This window comes from Symphalangus syndactylus, chromosome X (assembly GCF_028878055.3).
Source record: "Symphalangus syndactylus isolate Jambi chromosome X, NHGRI_mSymSyn1-v2.1_pri, whole genome shotgun sequence".
Classification (NCBI taxonomy): domain Eukaryota; kingdom Metazoa; phylum Chordata; class Mammalia; order Primates; family Hylobatidae; genus Symphalangus; species Symphalangus syndactylus.
In genome coordinates this window covers 52419328-52444185 of record NC_072447.2, presented here as the reverse complement: position 1 = coordinate 52444185, position 24858 = coordinate 52419328, and the positions used below count along the sequence as shown (strand labels likewise).

At 41.8% G+C, this 24858-nt stretch overlaps 1 protein-coding gene across 1 annotated transcript in view; it reads right to left on the bottom strand.

Annotated features, from left to right (window-relative positions):
• The window catches only part of TSPAN7 (tetraspanin 7), a 122540-nt gene that overhangs the window by 18548 nt on the left and 79134 nt on the right, over positions 1–24858 (bottom strand). Inside the window, exon 2 of the mRNA XM_055267497.1 lies at positions 1665–1853. Within this exon, the coding sequence (XP_055123472.1) occupies positions 1665–1853 (189 nt within the window). The remainder of the gene's footprint in view (positions 1–1664; positions 1854–24858) is intronic.

The window sequence follows — 24858 nt, the reverse complement described above, 5'->3', positions numbered from 1 at the left end:
GCTACAAGACTGAATCCTCTGGAGAGCTTTTTAGAAAATAAGATGCCAGGGCCTCACCACCACTGAGGAGTCTACTTCAACCAGCTAGCGGTGGGATGCTGGCAAAGGTTTTTGCAAATGGCTTCCCAGGTGATTTAATCATGTATCCGGAGTTGAGGACCACGGCACTAGACCAAAAGAAACCCTAGTGTTTATGAGAAGTACTAGAAGGTAGACTCAGGGTGTTAGAATAGAGTGTCAGGTGACAGCAGCAGAAGTGCCTCAGGATGGGCCTCATTATGGCTTGCCCATCAACCTGAAGAATCAGTGGTGGCTGAGGCATCAGCCTCCTGTATGGTCTGCAGGATAGAAAGTGGCGAAGTCAAGCACCACTTCTATGAGGTTGACAACAGAGACTGACTGCCCAGTGCCAGTTGGGAAGATGGTTCCTTTGGAATGAACCACTCTCACGCCCACATATATCACTAGATGGTATTAAATGTTACTACAACCTGGGGCTACACAGGGACAGGCAACTTGGCCCTGATGGAATCTTTGCTTCTCCTTTCATGGAGTAAGATGCCTGAAATAGATATTTTTAAACAAAATTTTATTTTGAGGAGAGGTCCTTGCTAATTTTTATCTATAAAATCCTTTACCATGAATCCCCATCAATGAAGAACATGAACAGTGAGTAGAGAATTAGTTCACTGCTGTACCTAAAAGTTAAAAATCACAGTAATAGCCTTTCAATAGTCTGCCCTTATCAGCTGGGAAGCATCACTGCTTCATCTGTCCCATGAGAGTATGCACCCTGGTAGCCAACACTTGACACTGCATAAGTCCTCTGGGTGGCAGGCTCTGGCTTAGCTCAACTCTCATAGCACTGAGACAGGGAGTACAGGTTCAGAGAAGACCACATACCTGCATCCATGCATGGCCAGGCTCAAGGAGGTGGAAAGTATTTCTCCAATAGGAACTTGGAGGTGAAAGTCTGCTTATGTTCAGGATGCTGCCTTGCCCACCAAAGCTGCATATCACATGCTTAAGGAGACTTCTAAGACATAGTTCAAAACTGAAATAGGGCGAGGCCAGGCACGATGGCTCATGCCTGTAATCCCAGCACTTTGAGAGGCTGAGGCAGGTGGATCACGAGTTCAGGAGATCAAGACCATCCTGGCCAACATGGTGAAACCCCGTCTCTACTAAAAATACAAAAAAATTAGCCAGGCGTGGTGGTGGGCGCCTGTAGTCCCAGCTACTTGTGAGGCTGAGGCAGGAGAATGGCATGAACCCAGGGGACGGAGCTTGCAGTGAGTGGAGATCACGCCACTGAACTCCAGCCTGGGCAACAGAGTGAGACTCTGTCTCACAAAAAAAAAAAAAAAAAAAGAAAAGAAAAGAAACAGGGCATCTTGTCATGAGGATACAAATGGACTACTGCGATCACTGGCCACTGCTTTGTCATCATCTACCCGGAGGGACTGGGCCTAGATTTAGCGTGCCAGGCTGTGTTTGGGGTTGTTTTTACCTCTAGGGGATTAAAGGATGGATTAGGAAAGAGTCTGGACTGAAATTGTTAAGGTCTTGTCTGTGACCTCAAGACGAACCACTTCACCTCCATGTAATTTACATTTTTACAAAAATATAGTTGAGAAAGCAGTATTATGTTGTGACATACTCACCAGTTTCAGCATCCATGGGCTACCACGACATGTAGCAAAGCATCCAAACAGGCCAAAGACAACAATAGTGGTGCCAGTTCCGATGAGCACATAGGGAGCATTTGTGGAGTTCTCAGCAATAAGGGAGATATAGGTGCCCAGAGTAAGTTTGCCCCAGACTCCAACAGCCAGCAGGATCACCCCAGTGATCTGAAAGAGGGAGAGGAGAGTGTGAAGCTATTGCCAAGAGAGGTGAGAATCAGCACAGAGCAATGTGGCCAAATTTGAAGACTTAAGTTTCCGTGAATAAGATGGTACTTGCTGTAGGATTCCCTGAGCAACGAGAAATGTCAGAGAGTGTTAACTAAAATCATCATAAAGACACTTTGTTTTTTTTCCCCGATAAACGTGCCCCTTACACAATCCCATATGCAATTATTGTATTAATCAGAAGTCAAGCCAACAATAAAGAACTTCTTTTTTAAAAAGCAGTTTACAAAGCACATCATACGACAGGTCTGAGAGCCTTCCCCCAGCTGCTGCCTGACACCAAGCTGGGTATAACCCCATGAAGAATGACAGCTGCCCTCTTTGATGGCATGTGTGTACACAGTATATTTTATGGACATCGTGCACAATGTTTTCAGGAACACAGTGATTCCCTTTGACTATTATTGCAGAAATTTCCACAAAAACAAAATATTCCAAATATTTTTGAATCCCTATTGATGTGCTGTCTTAATATTTTATTCAATATAAAACAACAGAAGAATCTGCATAGTTCCTGGAATTAGCTGTAATGCGATTTGCCAAATCCCACTGATCAGTCCAAAGGAAATCCCTATAGCATGTCTGAACTAGAACCCTGCATCAATCAGGCCTTTACTTTATGGGATAGATTCCAGGCTGCATGCTATGCCTAACACCCCATCCCCTGCAGGCCACACGCCCTGGCAGCTTTAGCTGCTAAAGCCACTGGGGTTGCTTTATGTCTCTAACCATCTCCCAAGCTGGTCTTTCAGGTCACCAATAGCTTAGCAACTCAAACTGACAGCCTTGTAACTGCTACCACTTCTGATACCGCATGAAGCTTGAAAGAAACCTGGGTGTCCAAGAAAGACCATCTCCAGTTTGGCCCCACTCTAGAGCCTAATGTCTCATACCAAATGCCTTGGATCCCTGTCTAGTTTGCTCACTCAAGTGAGGAAACTGGAGAGAATTGGCATGATACAAATCAATACCCACCTTGCCAAGGTTTCCCTTGTCAATCAATACACAGTTCCTAATATCTGCGACCACCACCAAATATATGCTATACCATGAACCAAATGGCTGGGCCAGTGAAGATGCTTAGACCTCTCTCCTTTATACTCTGAAAATGCTTTCTGTAATTTGGAACCATCAAGCTCCATTATCAGATTTGTGTGTGTGTGTGCAGGACCAAGAATGGTACCTGTACTTTTCACTGCATAAGGTAAGGGTGAGCTATACCTGTATGCGGGGAGAGGTCAGTAAAAACAACTAGAGTTTGGTGACACTTCCCCACCCCGGCAGCCTGTCTACTTTGTAGAACCCTTACCATGAAAGACAGAATTAAAGGTTTTAAATCAGAAAAAGATTGAGGAACTAGTGCTACTTTTATTAGGCAAAGATAAACAATCGTGATGCAGTGTTGCGGTGAAAGTGTTTGACATTAATATTTGGGAGAAAGTGGCCCTGTGGAGGTTGACTGCCTTTGAAAAATTCCAGTGGAGATGGCCTAGCGAATTAAGAAATCCAAGAAAACCAAGAACACAGATGTTGCCAAGAGTTCTAAGTCCTCTGCTGACACCCGGTGGTTGTTTAAAAAAGTACTTTCCTTGAGCAGCCTCTTCTGCCATACTCCCCCACACGGAAACATAAAATGCCTTTTACTTGCTAAAATCAAATTTTAAGAATCAACTGTCAAGTCATTAGGGGTAAAAATGCAATGGACACTATGTAGAAAAGGACAGTGCCTGTGCCATCTTTTACTAATGCCTAGCACACTGCCAGGCACAGAGTAAATGCTTACTATTCCATTGAGAAAAAATATATATATATTTTTTATTTCTCTGGGTCTTAGAACCTGTATTTTATAAAACAGAGCTTATCAGATGCCACATACTTACACAACTTCTACATCCGGTAAATACTGCGAGGTGATTTAAAATGGGACCAAAGAGAAATTTCCCCCATACTTTCCACCATAGCATTATCAGCCTAAGCTGTAAACATCACAATGTAAATGTACTGAACAAAAGCAAAAATTCAGTTAGGCTAGTCATTGTTTAGGCTGAATATATGCCTCATTCGGAAACTTGTGACTTCATGGTATTGCTCCCAAAGATACAGGAACACTTCAAATACAAACTAAGCAGCTGCATTCTGTGAACTGCTATTGCTGGTCCTTATTGGAATGTGATTGCTTTAATGAAAATGTATACTGCTAATCAAGTATGAGAGTCTGATAACTTACATTTCTGTGACCAGTGATTTCATGAAGTTCAGTTACTACCAGAACAAATCTTACATGCAGTATGTCAAAGTTAACACAAATCCTGATTTTAAGGCAAACAGTACCAAGATCATTTTAATGCCTTTTCTTTCATAACATAATTTATCCTAACGCAATCATTGCCTTGTATATGAAGCCTCTCCTCAGGTAAGTACAAAACCTATACCAGTTTGTTAAAATGCTCATAAAATGTAAATTACACAAATACTCCATTTTCAGAAAAAGACTTTTTAATTTCAATAGGTTTTTGGGGAGCAAGTGGTGTTTGGTTATGTGAATAAATTCTTTAGTGGTGATTTCTGAGATTTTGGTGCACCCATCACCTGAGCAGTGTACACTGTACCCAATGTGTAGTCTTTTATCACTCATCCTGCTCCCATCCTTTCTCCCCAGTCCCCAGAGTGCATTGTATCATTCCTATGCTTTTTGCATTCTCACAGATTAGCTCCCACTTATGAGTGAGAACATACGATGTTTGGTTTTCCATTCCTGAGTTACTTCACTTAGAATAATGGTCTCCAGTTCCATCCAGGTTGCTGCAAATGCCATTACTTCATTCCTTTTTATGGCTTAGTAGCATTCCATGTTGTGTGTGTGTGTGTGTGTGTGTGTGTGTGTGTGTGTATACACCACATTTTCTTTATCCACTCATTGACTGATGGGCATTTGGACTGGTTCTATATTTTTGCAATTGCGAATCGTGCTGCTGTAAACATGTGTGTTTCTTTTTTGTATAATGACTTCTCAGAAAAAGACTCCTTATAATGACCTCGGTGGTTTTTATAAGTTCGCCAGTGGGTGCAACAAACACAATACTATGAGCACCATGTTGCATGGGAGAGAAAATATCCAACATCCTAACCTTGACCCAGTCAAGGTCAAGCTTTAGAGGGACTCATGTTCCTCTTAATAACGTAGAAACTGGGTTAGACACGCCCCTTCCAGCACTCATGTGCTAGGAATCTAAGAATAACCTGAAGAGGAAGTCCTTCTCCAATATTGCTATTGTCATACTCAAACACTCCTGATGAACCAGCTCTGTTCAGAAGCTTGAACTCCACTCTATACGGTTCCAGGAAAACAGCTATTCTCTGGGCAGTTCCCAATCTTTGTTCATGATGATCCTCTTACCTAGAATTCTATCCATCCTATCTTCTTACCTATCCGTCCTATCACTCTATATCCTAAATTCTTATGGTACACACTGTACTCACTCCTCTCAGTCTCCTCAAAGTCACTCTGCAGTATACCATGGTCCTTCTGTACCCTGCTTATCCTCCTGTGCATATCCAGGAGCACAACCTCTTGAGGGTGGGAGCTGAGTACCTTGCACACAGTCAATGTTCTGTACCTATCCATTTAACGAATGAATAAGCAACCAATTGTAGAGTTAAGAAAGGAAAAGAAGTTTCATGTTAGCCATCTATTTGCTGTACCCTCTGAACCTCTGTGAAGAACTATCAGAAATGGTAAGAATGCCACTCTGGACCAGACAGGGCCAGTAATCTGGGGAAATAACAAGGCTAAAGACAAAGAAGAAAAGATTAAACAGACAAGGGAGAAAATGGTTAGGCTGCAGCATACCCTTAGGTGACTAAGACCATATTTGGTGGTAGTAGTGGTTGGTGGTGGACGTGAGGTGGGTGTTAGAAGAAATTGCCAGATAGTTGAAGGAAAAAACACACCTACAAGCAAAGGGCTAAAGATCCATAAAACACTCTAACTGGCATTTTATCACATTCTTCTTACTATAAAAATGTTTCTCACTACGGATAAAAACCATACAAAGATAAGCCCAAGATAAAAGCCACTATCATATGTATAAATTTTTTCTTGGCTCCTGTCAACACACATTCACTCCACACATGTACTTTTGCAAGCACCCACAGAAAAGTCATGTCTCAAGCATGACTTTCGAACTGAAAAGCAAGGGACTTTTTTCTTCTTTTTAAACATCTCTCTCCTGCTGTGAGGTGCAATGAGTAAGTTCGGAGTTCACCAAAGCAATTGTGGGTCTGAGCTCCTCAGAGACCTCAAATCCCTAAATCAATCATCAGCATATGTTACCTTGGAGTTACTCATGGAGGTTTTGCTTCTTTCTCAGAAGAGCTGATCAGCAAGCAGCTAACACTGTGGTTCGGCGAGGAGGGAGATAGGAGACCATAGATAAACTACATGACTGGCCTGGTCAAGGACCAGCACCACCTTATATGCTCCCAAATCAACCACAAGCCAGGATGGCCGGCCCAGCCTTCCATCAGAAGTAACCAGGCTGAGGCTCTCCCTTTCTTGCTTATTCCTGGCATCTCATTTTCTGTGTGCTTACAACACAGCTCAAATTTTATGGGTAGCAAAGTACCACTAGCTACTATTAATTTAGGCTTGGTGATGAGACAGAGTAAAGCTATAATCATGGCATCAGAAGAGTTAGATCAGAACTGAAAAGGCTTCTGTGTGATGATACATATTATTTTAAAATTATACTCAAAGAAAACTTAGATAGGTTTGGCAATATGCCAAGCGGTATCCAAAATGCTCTGAAACAGACTTACTAAGGTTTATTTTCATCCTAAAATGGCCATTAGGGGAGCAAGTAGCCAACATAAACAATTCTCCTTGCTCTTGCCAGGTCAACCTGGCTAATGCTGGTAAGTCTCTGTGGATCTTGTAGCATCCTGATCTTCAGAGAGGTGCCAGAAATAGGGGGCTTCCATCTTTCTCACCTGTCCAGAGGCATTTTACTTGAGCCCACTCTGTTTTGTGCATGCAGACCACAGACCTTATGATGAAACTGCTGCAACTGCTGTGCCAGGTCTGAGAGGGCAAAGTCCTTATTTTCTATCATTAAATCCTTAATACAAGGTTCATAAGCCCCACCTTCTATGTGAATATATACACATTATTCTAATGATGGCACAAGTTCATATTTACTATATCATTCAATTAAAGAAAAAAAAGACACCAAAATTGAATCACAGAGGTACAAGCTATCAAAAAGAGACTGCTTACTAAATAGCCATATGGAATAGAAAGCACTGCATCTAAAAACCAACAAAAAGAAACACACAGGCTAGATCGTAGGCAGAAGTCTTAGCTAGATTGCATTTTAGTTGACCCACAATTCAATCATCCCAGAGGTTTACAGGTTAATTCCTTCACAGCAACTACACACAAAGGTATTGTGAAATATCCCCCAGAGGATTCTGTAACTCAGAAAAAAATGCATGACACTGAAACTCCATACACATCATCAATAATTAAAATCCACATCCCTCAGATGTTAGGTTTTAAGAGGAAAAGTACCTGACAAACTATTCTCTTAGCTGATTCTTACGTGAGTGTGTGTGCCAAGGGGACAAAGAGGAGGAGAAATCTTTGCACAATGTTGGGACCTGATTAGGTAGAGATGGAGAAAGTAACCAGAAAAGCAAAGAAACCAGCAGGTTGTATAATGTTATGGTCTTATTTTAAGAAGTAACAGTGTGCATCCATTATATTTACAACTTAAAATTTTATTACAAATTGTATGTATACTTAGTGTTTTTAAAATAGACTAAGAACCAGAATTTATTGGGATTCCTCACTGGGCTTGAGAACCTATTCCAGATGAGTAGCAGAAAGGGACTCAATATATTTAAAAGAACATTAGCTGGGGCCAGACGTGGTGACTCATGCCTGTAATCCTAGCACTTTGGAAGGCAGAGGCAGAGGTGAGCGGATCACTTGAGGCCAGGAGTTCGAGACCATCCTGGCCAACATGGTGAAACCCCACCTCTACTAAAAATACAAAAATTAGCCGGGTGTGGTGGCATATGCCTGTAGTCCCAGCTACTTGGGAGGCTGAGGTGGGAGAATCGCTTGAACCCGCAGGGCAGAGGTTGCAGTGAGCCAAGATCACGCCACTGTACTCCAGCCTGGGTGACAGAGCTTTACTCTGTCTCAAAAAAAAAAAAAAAAAAAAAAAAAAGAAAGAAAGAAAAAGAAAAAAAGAATGTTAGCTGAGTGTGGTGGCTCACACCTGTAATCCCAGCTGCTCAGGAGACTGAGACAGGAGGATCACTTGAGCCCAGGAGTTCACGGCCAGACTGGGCAACATAGCAAGGCCTCCATCTCAAAAAAAAAATGAGAATTAAAAATGTTAGAGCTCTTGGCTGGGGTTTACAAGACCAGGGCTTCAGCTGTAGTTTTGTCATTAATGAGCTGTGTGACTTTGGGCAGATCACCTGATGTTTCTGGGCCTCAGTTCACTCTTCAATAAAATCAGGAGGTAGAGAAACCTGATTGCCAGTGCTTCCCTCCCAGCTCTAACATTCTGATACAACAAATCAGAATCTCAAACTTGACACACTCAGTCATGCTGAAATATATTTATAGCTGTGCCTTTAAGCAAACGAAAGAGAGTTTCTAAGATTCTCCCTATAACTGATAAGCCACCAGCACCAGGGGTAGGAAAGTTGGCTCATTTCTGGACCTGAAGCCCACTGTTCTGTCAGCTTTCCAAGGTGGCCAGAGGCTCCTGGGTAAGAAAGGGTAGGAAGAATGCCCAGCAGGACATGCGTTTGTAGTTTTACACAGACACGCAAACATTTATAAGCTCACTAGCATAACAAAAGCTTTACTTTTTATAAGAAGATCCCACTGTTATCAAGACATGTGCTTTGAACTCTCTCTAGGCAAGTATTTTGGCCAATTCAACCTTTTTACTCCATTTTTGTCTCTTGTGTACATGTATACATGTGTACCTCTGTGGGTATGAGTGTGTGTGTATGTGGAAGATAATACATGTTATATGGCTGACAGGTTGGTGGTATCACTAAAAAGAGACAGGGAAGTTAAGAAGCAGGAGAGGAGTGAGATAATCTTAAGTGCTGACTTGTTAAAATTGAATCTGAGAACCAATAAGAAATCCAGAGACTGTCTGGTCCAGGCTCTGTTTTCTATTGGGTTTGGGGTGACCAAAGGTCACAGAGGCAACATGTTCAGAAGGCAGTTGTGAATGTGGGGCTTGAATTTAGGAGTAAGTCAGAGCTGCAGGTGAGGGCCGAGTGAGGCCAGAAGTGACAGCTAAGAGGGAACAATGAATCTTGGGAAACAGAAGCAGAAGATGGTGGGAAGTTCAAGGACTAAGGCTTGAGGAAGACTGTCACTAGAACTTGAGAGGACAATGCTGGAAGACAGGGAACAGCAAAGAGACACAAAACAGAGTGGACAAGTCTATAAAGGTGGCTGCCAATATGAGAAGTAGGACATGGAAGAAAGACTTTTTCTCCTTTAAAGATTTATTGGAAACAAGGCCAGGCACAGTGGCTTGTGCCTATAATCCCAGCACTTTGGAAGGCCAAGGTGGGAGGATCACTTGAGGCCAGGAGTTCAAGACCAGTCTGGGCAACATAGTGAGACCCCATCTCTACAAAAAAAAAAAAAAAATATATAAAAATTAGCCAGGTGTGGCAGCACATGCCTGTAGTCCCAGCTACTTGGGAGGCTGAGGTGGGAGGATCACCTGAGCCCAGGAGGTCGTGGCTGCAGTGAGCTAAGATTGTACTTCCACACTCCAGCCTGGGTGACAGAGCAAGATCTTATTTTTTAAAAAAAAGACTTATGGGAAACAAAACACCAGCACAATTCATTGATCCTGCGTATACTAATGACCAGACAGGGTACTCTTTTTATTTTTGTACCCAGTACAGCCCACTGAGATTACATTTTGTATTTTAATATTATTACATCCTAGATCCAATTCATAGACTTCAAGTTTCAGGAGCTAGGTCATGAAGCTAGAGTGATTTGTCACAAACTCTAGCTTCTATTTGGATTTTATCAGGGATCAGATAGCCAGAGTCTAAAATGCAGATTGTCTAACAAGGTCTAACAAATCACAGATGCTTTTGAAAATATGAAAATGGCTTTGAACAGCACTATGAAAAGTCAGAAATTCTAGCTTTGACTGTGGGTCTATTACAGTCTCTTCATATGTGTAGTGAAACAACTAATCATTTCATAGGAGATGGCTCCAGGCATGCTGTAGGTCCAGCAAACCATACTTCCTTCTCTAAGTTGCAACCACTAGCTCACACCAGTCATGTTGCATATCTGTGTCTTAGTTCATCATCTACAAAGTGGCAGGACTAGCCCCAGGGCCCTTCCAGTGCTAGAGTTATTTGTTTCTTTGGTTTGTTTCTTTGAATTGCCCAGTGGTCCTCAGAGGGACAAATATCAAATTCAACTGTTAGCTCGGATGCCAAAGACTGGTCAACAGCATTCACCAAGGGGCTGCACCTGCTGGGCTCTGTACTCATCCTGGGGAGTTTAGCTGGAGGGTGGCTCAAGGAGGTAGCTGGCTAGAGACTGAATACTCTCTAATGTCCTGTGGGCCCATGAAGTGGTAAAAATTGACCCATATGGTGACAGTATTTTCAGAATTAAAAACAGAATCTGAACACGGCAGAGATCTTTGAAATTGGCCTGTCACAGAAAATCAGGGCTATACAGCTGCTAAAATAATAATAAATGCCACCTTGTTAAGAGAGCCTTTTACTACTTGAATAACTAAACTCCTTCAAATGAGGCCCACACAGTTCTACCTTATACTTAATTCCATTATTCAACAAATAGAGTCACAGAAAATTCCTGAACATGTTATTAGGTACTCTGTATATCACACTGGGAAAAGAGAAAAAATGGGCAGCCCTATTGAATTGGTTTCTCATTTCTTTTATATTACCCTAAAAGCTTACAAACTTTAGGTTTCTTCTCCCTTAAAAACTAAATTCCCCAAAAAGGCCCAGAAGCAAAAAGAAAAGAAAGAATTTAACTGCACACATATCCACACATTGAGAAATGTTCTATTACATCAGAGAAGAATGTTAAGGGTAGCTTATTCTGAGCCTCTTGGCATTACTTTTTCTTTATAAGCATTGTTGAGTTCTCCTAGCAAATGTTTAAAACAGGACTTAGGTTTTTGATCTATACTAATAGTGAAGGTCTTATTTCAACTTTGAGAGTCCAAGAGCATGTGAAAGGAAGAAGCAAGCAAACCAGAGGTTAAGACTATATGAATGTAGCTCATACCTCTGGTTTCATGATGACCCAGATATATAAATAGACATCATATAGGTAAATGCCTATTAGGAATTGGGGCCAGCAAAGCCACTTACCAGGAGATTTATGTACTTAGAAATCTGCACCAGCTGTAGTGGCTAAAGTGACAGAAGCTTAATGTTTGGGGGATTCCCTCTACGTCCCACCTCCTTTATCTTTTGGCACAGTTGAATACACACTGAGGTCATGTGAGTGCCAGGAGCACTAACAGTCTTAGTGCCATTAGCAGATAGCCAACCACCACTGAAAGAAGAGTTATGGCAAGAAACCCCTTCCCTTGCTTCCATTCCTCAGATAACCAGCGCTGTGAAAAGATGGATCAAATTCTACACTAATAAGATACTTTTTAAAAAGACCATGTCAGAATAAGCTTATAAACAAGAGCCACATATTAATGTGTGTTGACAGAATGTTTGTACTGACTACACATTTGTTCTGCCCTGTATTAATTGTATTAATACATCAAGATTTTAAGAGTCATGTGGGGAAGGAATGAATCCTTTCCTCCTTTATATCCACCAAAGCCTCAGCCATACCTCATACCTGATTTTCCAAGACAACATGCTGTTCAAACATTCTGTCCTAATATCCATCAAACAGAATCAGCTCAATAAATACAGAATGAATCTTAGTGACAAGCTCTTCTTCAAATTCAGCTCCGTTTTAGTGGCTGTGTCCTGGTGAATTTTGGATGGGAATGAATCTAGAAAAACGAATCGTAACAATTTTTCCATAAATGCCAATCTGACAGTGGCACACTTCTTTCTCATAATTATGTTGAACATATTTGGCTTTCCTGGAGTTCCATTATTTTCAAAAGGGAGAATCTTCTTTGCATAATTTATATATAGGATTATCATCTTCAAAATACTGAAACCAAAACCATAGTCCTAATAAATACTTTATACACAGGAAGAAGCTAGAACTCAGATGGCAAAAAAGTCACTGAATTCCCACGCTTTATGTGGCTATGCATCGATGGGGTGTGATGAGGTGGGGTGGTTTGAAGAATTCATGCCTCCTTTCAGGTGAAACTGGAGCCAACAAGACATAATGTTAGAAGAAGACCTACTATTAAATGTGGAAAAACCTGGAAAAGAAAGCATGTATGCAGTGTTCAAGAGCAAGATTCTCATATAAATAGTAAGGTAGGATTCTCCTTTCAATGATCCTTTCTCCTGAGGTGAGTTAAGGAAAAAAAAAAAAAAACTTAAAAACTTGTATTAGTGACTTAATTAGCTTTCCTTTCAACACTCATATGTCCACACTGCATATATATATCTATATATCTATATATATATATATCTATATATATATATATATATCTATATATATGGTACACATTGCATATATATATATATATATATATATATATATATATATATATATATGTGGTACTGCTACTAAATGCAATGTACAGGGAAAATTCAGATGTCTAATGTTGACAGAGTACTATGAAAAAAATAACTTTAAGGTAATAGTAATATGTTTTTGGGCCCCCCAAAAATCAGACATTTTGGAAAAGCACAAAGAGGACACTTCACCACTTCTACCACTACCACCCTGGGCCAAGCCTCCATCTCCCCTTGCATCCACCCTTGCCCCCATTCTCTATTCAACACAGCAGTTGAGATGATCCTGCTGAAACCTAAGTCCAATAATATCATGACTTTGCTCAAAATCCTCCCACAACACTTCATCTCTCAGAGAGAAAGTCAATGTTCTTATCCTGGCCTGCAAGGTCCTACTTGACCTGCAGCCCTCACTGGTTCACTCTGCTGCAGCCTCACAGGCCTCTGTGCTCACCCTCAACACTCTTGGCATGCTCTTGCCTCAGAGATTTCACACTTGCTCTTCCTTCTGCCTGGAATTCCAAGATCTCTCATTTCAAGTCTCTGCTCCTCCATGAGCCCTTCCCTGATGACCCTATTTGAAACCAGAATTCCACTCCCTCATAGGGCTCCTGCTTTATCTTTCACCACTGCACCTATCACCTTTATATACTATTTACCTTACTCACTTTGTCTACCAAAATGAATGTTAAGTTCTGTGAGGGCAGGATTTTTGTCCTATTCATGGGTATATCCCCAGGGCCAAGACAAATGCCCATTCATAGGAGGGGCTTAGTTAAATATTTGCTAACTGGCCAAATACAAGACAGCAGGCAGGTAAGTAAGTATGAGCTTTGGAGGCATAAAGTCTATTGGAGGCATAAAGTCTAGCACTGCACCAAGGAGGCTAAATGGTGGGTCTGACTACTGTAAGGCCCTGGCAGTTGCACTCAGATAAAAACCTGTTCTTTGGCCAATTGCTTCTAATCCAGCACATTGCTTCATAAATGTCTGCTTTTGGCCACAAGGGGGACTAAATGAGAAAGCATGGGAATAGTTCCTTCTAATCCATCATCACTAATAGAAAAGTAATTTGAAGCTCTAATATCCTATAACTCTATGAGGTCTGTAACTGATGGTCAGGAGCCAAGATAATGAACAGCATTTACGTAAGATTTCCCTCTCTCTTAAAAAATGTACAACTGAGGTGCTTACTATCTATGTGCCCTGCACTATGCTAAGTGCTTTAATGCTTTATCTGGCTCAATCCTCTTAATAACCCTATGAAACGTGCCCAAGGTCATCGCCACTAAATGGCAGAACAGTTACTCAAAGCCCTGACCCTCCACCACTGCTTTCCTTTAATGTCCTCTTTAGCCTGTCTGTAGAAGGTTCTTTCTCCTCAACCCTTTACTCCTAACTCTTCCACAAGAAGAGTTCATAAGCCAGCATCATCCATCCTGACACTGATTTGTCCTTGAATCAACCCTGAGAATTTGGCTGCCATAATTAAAAATAAATAAGATCTATAGGCATGGCCAATAATTCATTTATTTTAAAAGGCTATCCATTAGCATTAGGAGATATAGCTAATGTAAATGACGAGTTAATGGGTGCAGCACACCAACATGGCACATGTATACATATGTAACAAACCTGCACATTGTGCACATGTACCCTAGAACTTAAAGTATAATAAAAAAAAAAAGGCTATCCATTATTCCTTCAAGCAGGTAAATCTATAGAAATGAAAGCATGTTCCACTCCAAGCTATAGTTTGATACTTTAAAAGCCAGCATGGGAAATAAATATCTTCATGTATATGTCGAGGTGAACCAGAAATGTTCAATATCATAAGCACCAGGAACAAACCTATGGGAGGACTGATCTGAAGAATCAATAAAGCTTGACAAACACATGGAAAACTGTAGTGTCTTGAGTATTGGTTTTCCACCAAGCACATTCTAGAACGAAAGCTTAAGAAACTTAAGTACTCTGGTTTTGGCCCTGAGAAGAGAAACAAGAGGCCACAGGTGCAACATATATGAGGAGAACCCACTCTGAAACTGTGGAATTGCCTTTCAAAGTAGCTCTAACCAAAAGCGATGGGCTGAATCACCAGATAAGGCAACCGCATCGTATCTGCTCACCCCACAGCCTGGGAGGGGGATTTTGATTGGCTGTTCAGGAACGAAGGGCACAGTCTGGAAACACAGTTAACCATGTATGTGTGCGATAAATGACATTTATTGAGCAGTACCGTGCTCCTTATACGCTTCATCACATTTATTCTTAATCTCTGTTTTGCAGATGAAAACCTGAGGCTTTCGGTTGTTGACTTTTAGCAACGTGCTCAAAGTCACAAAGCGAATAAGTGGTATAGCTCAGAGTCCAATCAATTTCTGTCCACCTCGAAGGCAGTTTTCCTGGCCATTATGATATTCTGCCTCTTGCGGCAGTGTAAGTAACAGCAGTCAAGGCCGAGGGCTGAGTTCCTCTGTCCAATATTACCCAGTCACTGACCCCTCTCCTCTAGGTAGGTGAACGCTAAAGAGAAGCCTGGTTTTCTTTACACTGCCTAAGGGCTTCCTACGAGTGAGCTGTGAGGAAACCAGTACCCTGAACCAATTTCCACAGCGAGGTTTCTTGGGCAGTTTCTAATTGTCAATAGCCAGGAAACATGGGTAAAAGCAGAGTGGGAAGAAATGGACTCTACAGACTGACCCTGGGGGCGCTGGCCTTTTCCCTTCTCCTTTCCTGGGACGGGCCTCCCGTGCCCCTTATTGGGCATACTCCATTTTATGAACTGGGCTGTGTTCCGGATTATTTATACATTACTTGTTTGAAACTCAAAATGTATTTTCTTTGAGAAACCGTGTTATACCTGGTGGCTTGTTTCTAGGCCAGTCCTCAAAAATCTATGTTTAAGCCAGGATTAGGGAAAGTTATAGGGAAACAGATTTTTGGCTCATTACAAGGAAGAACTTTCTAATAATAGGCGCTGCCCAAAATGGAGTGGGTTGCCTCGGGAGGTGTTACAACAGAAGGTAAACAGCTTTCTGGGAAGCCCCATAGAGACTCTGGATGCAACCATGGGACAGAAGTCCTATGACTGGGAATCCAGCAGGAAGGCCTAAGTTACACTGTTTCTCAAAACCTGTTCTCATTCTGACTATTGTCCCAGAATCCTTGCGCTAGCCAATTGGCTAGCCTTTGCTAGCCAATTATCTAACTGGATTTTCATACATGGATGAATAGGAGCTTTAACAGCACAGGAATTGGGGAAACCATTTTCCCAGATCCGGAGTTTCATTTCCTTTGATCTTCAAAGAAAGCAATAGGTCATATAATTTTGTCACATTAAGAGCAAGAGAAAAGCCTGTTCAGTGTAATGGGGCTGCAATGAAAATGAGCTGTGTTCTTTAAAAGAGGATATGGCACCGGAAGGAGTATTTGCCTTATTATTTTAATTCTTCTATTTTCCATAAGCAAATACACTCTACATCGCTTAGAGTCAGAAATCCTGGATGACTTTAAGAATCAGTGAAGCTGGTTAAAGACAAATTTACAAAAGCTATAGTTGCAACCTTCATACTTTTCACATATAGACAAGGATTCTGTCAAAAACCTGACGTATATTGGAACTAAAAAGAGGAAGTGTCTAATAAGGTGCTATTAGTAATGGTATATTGCATCAGAGATCTATTCCTACAGAAAATTACACAGCTCGTTACATGGCTATGGGGGCAAATACAACTCCACTTTGGAACCTGAGGCAACACAACCATCAAGCTTGCTCCTGCAGGATACATACAGGGCTCTACCTACTCAGCCCTCCTGCCCCATCGCTGCCCAGCCAGGTCCTACCTGCCTTTCAAAGTACAACGAAGATGACCTTTCCACCAAGAGGCCTTTCCTGACACTCAAAGACAATAATCATTTCATCCTCTTCTGAATATGCTTAAGATTTTCCACATACCTCTTATGACTGACTTTTTTTTTTTTTGGCGGGGGGGGATGGAGTCTCGCTCTGTCGCCCAGGCTGGAGTACAGTGGCGTGATCTCAGCTCCACTGCAAGCTTCGGCTCCCAGGTTCACGCCATTCTCCTGCCTCAGCCTCCCGAGTAGCTGGGATTATAGGCGCCCGTTACCACGCCCGGCTAATTTTTTGTATTTTTAGTAGAGACAGAGTTTCACCATGTTGGCCAGGCTGGTCTTGATCTCCTGACCTCATGATCCACCCGCCTCGGCCTCCCAAAGTGCTGGGATTACAGACGTGAGCCACCACGTCCGGCCATTACTGACATTTTTTACCTTGTATTCTAAGACTTTGGGTACACCTTATCTGCATCCCCAGTCATCTGCTCCCTGGAAAAGAGATGAGTCCCTCATGGGATTGTTATTAAATATATATATATAATCACATTTCTGATAATGAAATATGATCGGAAAGAGTGCTTTGATTGCAAATAGCTCTCATCGAGGACACATTAACAGGGCATTTTTCTTTGGTTTCTGAGGTTGCTAAGAAGGCATGAGATGGGAGAGGTTGGGCAGGGATCCTGACATGTAAAAAAGGCTAGAGAGATGCAATAGTCAAGTTTGGAAACAGCATCAGAAGCTGTTGCATTCCTTCCATGTTGTGCTTAGAAACAAATACGACTGTTGTGGTCTTAGACAAATGAGAAGTCCAGAAAAGTATAACCTGGTAATCACGTCCCTCAACTCGAAGACCAGTGATGTAAGCCTCTTCCTTCCCCAAGAGTCACCAAAACAACTTATTTTAGAAAGCTAAGGCTTCTCAGCAAGAAGCCGAAATCCTTCCCCTTTGACAGTGTCAGCTGAAAGTGACTGGCCCAGTGACCACTCTTTAAAGCTGCATCGAAGGGCCAGAATGGTTGAGTCCTACCTGTGCTCCACACAAGTTATGGCCAAGGACATGTTTCCTGGGTACAGGAAAGCCCCTGGCTCTTACCATATGTCTTCACTCATAGCCAAGGGCTGTCTGAAGCCCTGGCATACACTGTGAGTGACTGTGACCAAGGACTGCACTGGCTTGCTGGCAGGATGGACCAGCAGGCACCATGGCTATATTCTGACTTCTTACATCAATTGATATTATTTTTACTAAACCGTTCTCTCAACTCATTTTGCCTCGCATTATTCAAACGTAAAGTATCTTAACCACAAATCATGTGGCTACTAGCAAGAGATGATACAAGCCATCTTAAGCAAGGGGCTTCCTGAGGGCCATGGGCATCCTGTGGGGAAGCACAAGCCACTGGCACTTCCTGGGACAGGAAGCCAAAGGAGCTACCCTTCTTTATAGCCAGGGCTCTGGGATGTACTTCTCTTGCACATCAGCTGCATTCTTCTCTATCTATGCACACTGGCTCTCTCTGTCCAAAAGCCTCCCATTAAAGCATTCTCAATTCAAAAATCCAACAGAGACTGATGAGCAGCCTTGAACACAAATTTCAAATGCATGGAAGAGAGAATCTGAGGGGCCTGTCTCAGGTCTGGTGACCTCTCGGAAGACATCAGCTGTGATGAGGGCAAGGCCATGTCCCAATGCCCCATCTTATCAGCAAGTGCTAGGAGAACAGATGGTCAGAAAAGGCTGTGAGCCGGGCGACCCACTGATTAACATGCCTGTCACTGCGAGACTTGGCTATCCCTTTCCTCCTGAAATAAAGGATAGGGACTGTGAGGCAGCCTATGTGTTCAGCCTGACTTTAAACACTGCATCCTGTACATCATCAGAAAACTGTGCTGATAGACCTATTAACAGCACAACTCTTTGCCCTGAACGGACCCCAGGGAAACCCAACTCAGGTAGCCACAAGCAGCCTGTACCAGCGAGAGAACAGAAGCCCTGGTTGGCTAACCAGGGGGCCTACAAGGAGGGTGCAATACTGGCAACTGTCAGGAGGCCAGACTCTTCCCTCAGCTCCTCCCAAAAGTGTAGCTTAGGTCTTTGACCACATAAGGCTACATGCCAAGTGACTTCAAATAAATGAAGACACGAGCTTAAAGGAATTGGCTTGTTGCCAAACTCACCATACTCTATGGACCATTCAAAGTAGGTCTCGCTTAAATGATCCAATGGCGTTGGCAGGATCCTTCAGATAGCCTTTCACCGTCACTGAGCCTCTCACCACATCTCTTGAACCACCACCCCACTTCTGACTTGTGAGCTCAGCAAGTGGCTAATATTACTACAGCAGGGACTCTTCCCATGCAAGAATGAGGGCTTGGCAGTCATGAGAAATGTGTCAGTGTGGACAATACAGCATAAGAAGAGGTATCACACTGTGTCACAATCTGTTAACATACTCATTTGGGGTGAAGAAAGGGCCTAAGGACCAAGCATATATAAAATAAGTGCCTTCCAAAATGCTAGAGGGTATAATAAAAATAAATGTTTAAAAAGTAAATAATATAGTAAATAAAAAAGCAAGCACATTTGGGATTACACCAGGGACCCTCCTTACCTAACAGGAATAACATAATATTGGCATCTTTTACTTCTTTTTTTTTTTTTTTTTTTTTGAGACAGAGTTTTGCTCTTGCCACCCAGGCTGGAGTACAATGGTGTGATCTCAGCTTACTGCAACCTCCACCTCCCGGGCTCAAGCGATTCTCCTGCCTCAGCCTCCAGAGTAGCTGGGATTACAGGCTTATGCCACCATGCCTGGCTGGGCGTGGTGACTCCCGCCTATAATCCCAGCACTTTGGGAGGTTGAGGTGGGAGGATTGCTTAAGGCCAGGAGTTTGAGACCAGCCTGGGCAACATAGCGAGACTCTGTCACTATGACAAAAATTTAAAAAATTAGCCAGGCATGGTGGCCCACACCTGTAGTCCTAGCTACTCCAAGGGTGAGGCAGGAGAATCACTTGAGCCCAGGAGTTTGAGGCTACAGTGAGCCATAATTGTGCCACGGCACTCCAGCCTGGGCAACAGAGCAAGACCCCAACTCCAAGTAATAAATAAATATAAATGGCTCAACTAAGCTACAGCGATCAAAATCCTAACAGTGACTGTCCATGAAGGAGTCAGGAATAATAGGAGGGACACATGTAGTGATGCAAATAATCTTTATTTTGATTGGAGTGTAATTGTGAGGGAGAACCTCAAAACACAAGCAGAAAAAGAATAAGTGAAAAAATGTTATTATATAATCATTAGAGACAGCAGGAGGAAGAGAAATGGCTCTTGGATTTTATGCAACAAGTGAAATTAAAATGTCCTCTAACATTTGTAAGCTGCTTTACAGTTTATAAAGTATATTCATTCGTAAAATTCCATTTAGTATTCATAATAATCCCATGAGGCTCACATAATCAGCATACCCATTTCAAGATAAGAATGCAGGCTCAGAGAAAGTTAAGTATTGCCCCATGTTCCACAGTCTGTTAGGGACCAAGACAAAGCAAAAACCCAATGTCCTTAATCATAGGCCAAGTCATTTTGACTACACCATGCCAGGAACTTTTATAAGTTAGTTTTCTTGGTTACTTGGTATAGTTCATTGTATTTTGTGCATCTGACTTGTGCTCAACCTGGTTCTCTACACTGTAAGCTCCCCTGAACAATGAATTTATTAACATTATCCAAACGTATAGCAACCAGGGTTGACAAGCTGCCGGAACCACAGGACTCAATCAATCTGACTAACATTCAGCATCTTGGACTCTTCCATAATCAAACCATGAGAATAAGGACTAAATATCAAAGGGCTAAAAGAAAGCCTGTTCAATCAATGCTGCCACAATTATGTTGCTTTGCAGATTACAGTTTCAATTTGTCTTGAAACTTCACAAATGTCCATCTTGTCCTCTTAATAGCATGCAAACAATTGAGGTTAGGGACCAAATCATTGTGTTTTACATTTCCAGGAGCACCCAGTATGGTGCCCTAAATATAGTACACACTCAATAAATGCTTATTTTATCAGTATGTTTGGTACCTTCTAGAAAGTAATAGTGTTAAAAATAGAATTCCGTGACACAAAATTTTGTATCACAGACAAGGCTGGGCACGGTGGCTTATGCCTGTAATCCCAGGACTTTGGGAGGCCGAGGCAGGCGGATGACCTGAGATCAGGAGTTCAAGACCAGCCTGGCCAACATGGTAAAACCCCATCTCTACTAAAAATATTTCAGTAAAAAGATATTTCAGTAAAACTCAGGACAAATGTACCATGAGGGTTTATGTATTAACTGCATGTGTTCTATCCCTTTAATCCAAGTGAGGGAATAATTTTACAGAGCTTAACTAAAGGATTTTAACTAGCAAAACCAACCAGTAGAAGCTTCTGTGTTAAAAGAGTAGTGAGCATAATTTTTTTAAAGTATGCATTTCTGGGTGAATGTAATTAGAAGAAAATCTATAGGCAGCACAGCCCTCTCCAAACTTTGATGCCTATTTTCTCCCCTAGTGTACCCTTCATTCTCACTGAAAGTCAGAAGGCTTTCAGGCTGAGTTATCTTAAAAAGATACACATTAGCACTGTTCTTCCTAAGTGGAACACTGGGAAATTTAAGCTCTGACCTCAGTGAGGGACCATGAACTGAGACAACCTGTTTTCCCGTGGCCACCATTCTCTGGCAATATGAAGACACAAATGTCCCAGAAGTACAGATAAAAGCAATGAAGTACATAATTGCACCTGTGCTTGCACATTCTCGTTCTTAAAGGCAGAATTTTAAAATAAATATTATTTCTAAATTCTATCACCTTAATGCAATTTTTGAAATTTGGGGACATTCCACGCCACATGAATGCATATAATTACAGCATGTAAATTACACATCATCATTCACTTGAACAAGGAAGTAATTAGAGCTTTTCAACTTTTGGTAAGCATAGAATAGCTGATGCCCTCCTTTAAGATTATCTGGCATTTCACAAGTTCTTCCAAGCAATGGTAATTGCGAACGCACTTTCTCCAACTACATACACCTCCCTCCTTTGGTTTTCTGACATGCCCCTGCTAAGGATCCCTGTTTTACGTGCATTCACTGCTCCTAATATTTCTACTCTATTCCACTGCCACTTCAGGGAAAGAGTAAAAACAAACACTACCTTCACAAAATCCCACAGCTACACACATTAATATTTGTAGGAGCCAACCCTGCAAGAAAATTTACTAACTGAAGCCATAGCCACATCCTGTCTGCCACAAAATCCTACAGCCTTTTCTTTTATGAACATGTAATACAAAAGATATTATAGAAAAGCTCTATGGTATTGGATCTATACTTTTTGCTAGATTACTTTTTCCAAAGTTTTACTGTATTTACAGGTTTTTTTTAATAGAAAGTACACCAACTATTACTAGTTTAAAAACCAGAGTTTTAAGTCTGTTTGACCAATAAGTCTGGAATTTACCAGATCAGTAATTCACTACCAGGTAATTGACAAGAAGTACCTTAACTTAAACATAAATTGTGCAGGCACCCAAAAAACAACCCTATACTTTCAAGTTCTTCATATGTAAACTGATGTGCTGATGAAAGGTTTAAACAGATAATTTCTCTAATATACTAACCAGGCATTCAGGTCTGGTAAACAGGAAATGTCAAACAAAAGCAGTGGTTTTCCCATTGTTATTTTTATTATTATTTATGTTATTATTGAGTGCTTCCAAGTATTTCCACAGCCATGCATGCTACCAAGAATCTGTACTGTCCAGAATCCTTTTATGTTCTGAATTGCCTCCTGAGAGAATCTTTCATTCTGTTAAGCTTCTAGACAGTTATAAATCCAGAGGTTTGCTCTGGCTTTTGGGAAAAATAAGCGTTGTTTTGCAGCTAGAAAATAGTCATCTCCTTACTTTCTGCACAGCCCCTCCTATGCTCACTGTTCAAGAGAAAGTTTGCTGTCATTCACGGTCATTCATTTTCTTTTCTTTTTTGCCTTCAAATCATCCCTTGAATACAAATTTAATTAATTTGGAGATGGGGGGGTCTTGCTATTTTGCCCAGGCTGGGCTTGAACTCGCCATCTTCCCATCTCATCCTTCCAAGTAGCCGGGACTACAGGTGCACAGCTTTGTCATTCATTTGCAAATCAGCAATAGCAGCTGTTTTAAATTGAGCTCTTGGAAGAGGCATAAAATTTGTCAACTCCTTTGTTTGCAGGTCTGCCATAGGATTACTATGGGGACCCTGTCAAGGTGGACAGACCCAGCCAGGAGGCAATAGGCTCACAGAGCAGCAGAATTAGAAGCTCCTGGGAATTAGCAAGGGCTCCAAGGCTGCCCCCGTCCCCACTCCAGCCAACTGAAGTGATGCCACACATCACAGTAGCAATGAGCAGCCTGAGTAGGATCAAACTGGTGTTGGTGTATGAGTGCAGATGGGTGGGGTGACTTCACTGCAAATACGGATGTCATGACATTTTCTAAACCCTCACTGGATACCACATTGGACATCACTGTCAGCAGCAAGACAGTGAGGGGCAGGAGGCCACAGTGGCCATGAGAGCAGGCTTAGGGGTTGTCTTCCTGGGTTAGAGTAATCCTGTTCTACACCACTTACCAGCCGGCAGAGCTTTGGCCAGTGACCTGTGTGTGTGCATTCCCTCATCTGTAACAGGGAGTCAATGATGATCAAGTACCTACCTGACAAGGCTGATGGGAGGATTAAACAAATTGATATTTATAAAGTACTTGGAATAACATCCGGTACATCAGAAGCATTCAATCAATGTTAGCTACTATCTTCATCAATATCATCTCTAGTCCAACCCTCACAATTTTACAAATGAGAAGATTGAGGCTTGGGGAGGCAAAATATTTGCTTAAGATCACACAGTGAGTTAGAGGCAGAGCCAGGACTAGAATCCACGTCATTTATTCATCCCTACAGATTGCTTCAAAATGTCACCTTTAAAGACCTCTAAACAACTTCTATTACAGATGGGAGTTGAAGGCAGTGTAAAAGAGTCTCTGGGGAACAAGGTCAGTCTTATCAGGACTGTATATAGTGACAATACTTAATTTATTCTGAAAATCACAATTCATTAAGGAAATGCAAAAGATATATATTGAAAGGGACACTCATTATCTGAAAAAATAAGCTATGATAGACTATATGAAGATTTATTTTGATACTAGTGTGCTTTCTCCTCATTCCCAATAAACTGTCTGTTCACACAAGGTTGAAATAAAGATTTAACATCATAGAATGTCACCAGAACAACAGTGCTGCTATTCCTTAAGCTCAAGGTCAGAAGCATCAGCACTTCTCAGCAAAATGTTCCCCCAAACAGGTGACTCAGAATAATTTTAGCCTATACATCACCCTACTGAAACAAAACCTCTCTCCTGTGCATAGTTTACTGAGGTCAGCGCAGTTTGAGAAGAAGAGGGAGTTTGGGTCCCGTTAATTTTATTATACCCACTGGGGCCATGTATCCTGCACTGAAAGCAACACTCATAGCGTCAGAGTGAGAGAAGCACAGGGCATTGTCCGGATTCCACAAACCCCAGAGATTTACCTTGTTGGTCTTTTACAGGCAAGATACCACTCTTTCTGCCCCTCCTTCCCATTATCTCTCATTCATTACCACCAAAGCAAAAACTGGTTTATTTTTATTTTATTTTATTATTTTATTTTTTGAGAAGGAGTCTCGCTCTGTCGCCCAGGCTGGAGTGCAGCGGCTCAATCTCGGCTCACTGCAAGTTCCGCCTCCTGGGTTCACGCCATTCTCCTGCCTCAGCCTCCTGAGTAGCTGGTACTACAGGCACCCACCACCACGCCCGGCTAATTTTTTTTTTTTCTTGTTTTTTTTTTTTTTTTTTTTTTTTTTTTAGTAGAGACGGGGTTTCATTGTGTTAGCCAGGATGGTCTTGATCTCCTGACCTCATGATCCACCTGCCTTAGCCTCCCAAAGTGCTGGGATTACAGGCATGAGCCACCGTGCCTGGCCCTGGTTTAAATCTTTTTAAATTTCACTCCTTAACCTATACTAAGTCCCTTTGGAACTGATCTTTTTCCTGTCACACCCAGCTTCTATTCTAACAATTTTGCTTTTCTTAGTAAAATTGGGGAAATTTTAGTTTAATATAGGCTAAACCTCAATTTGATATTTCAGTATTAAGTACTTTCTGCTGAGTCTTAGCTACCAACCACATTGAAGACACATTCCCCCTCTTGTGGCTTTTCTTGCTTTATTTACACATCCTCTTTTATATTTACTTGAACAAACAGCCCAACTCTATACCTTTGTTCATAGTGA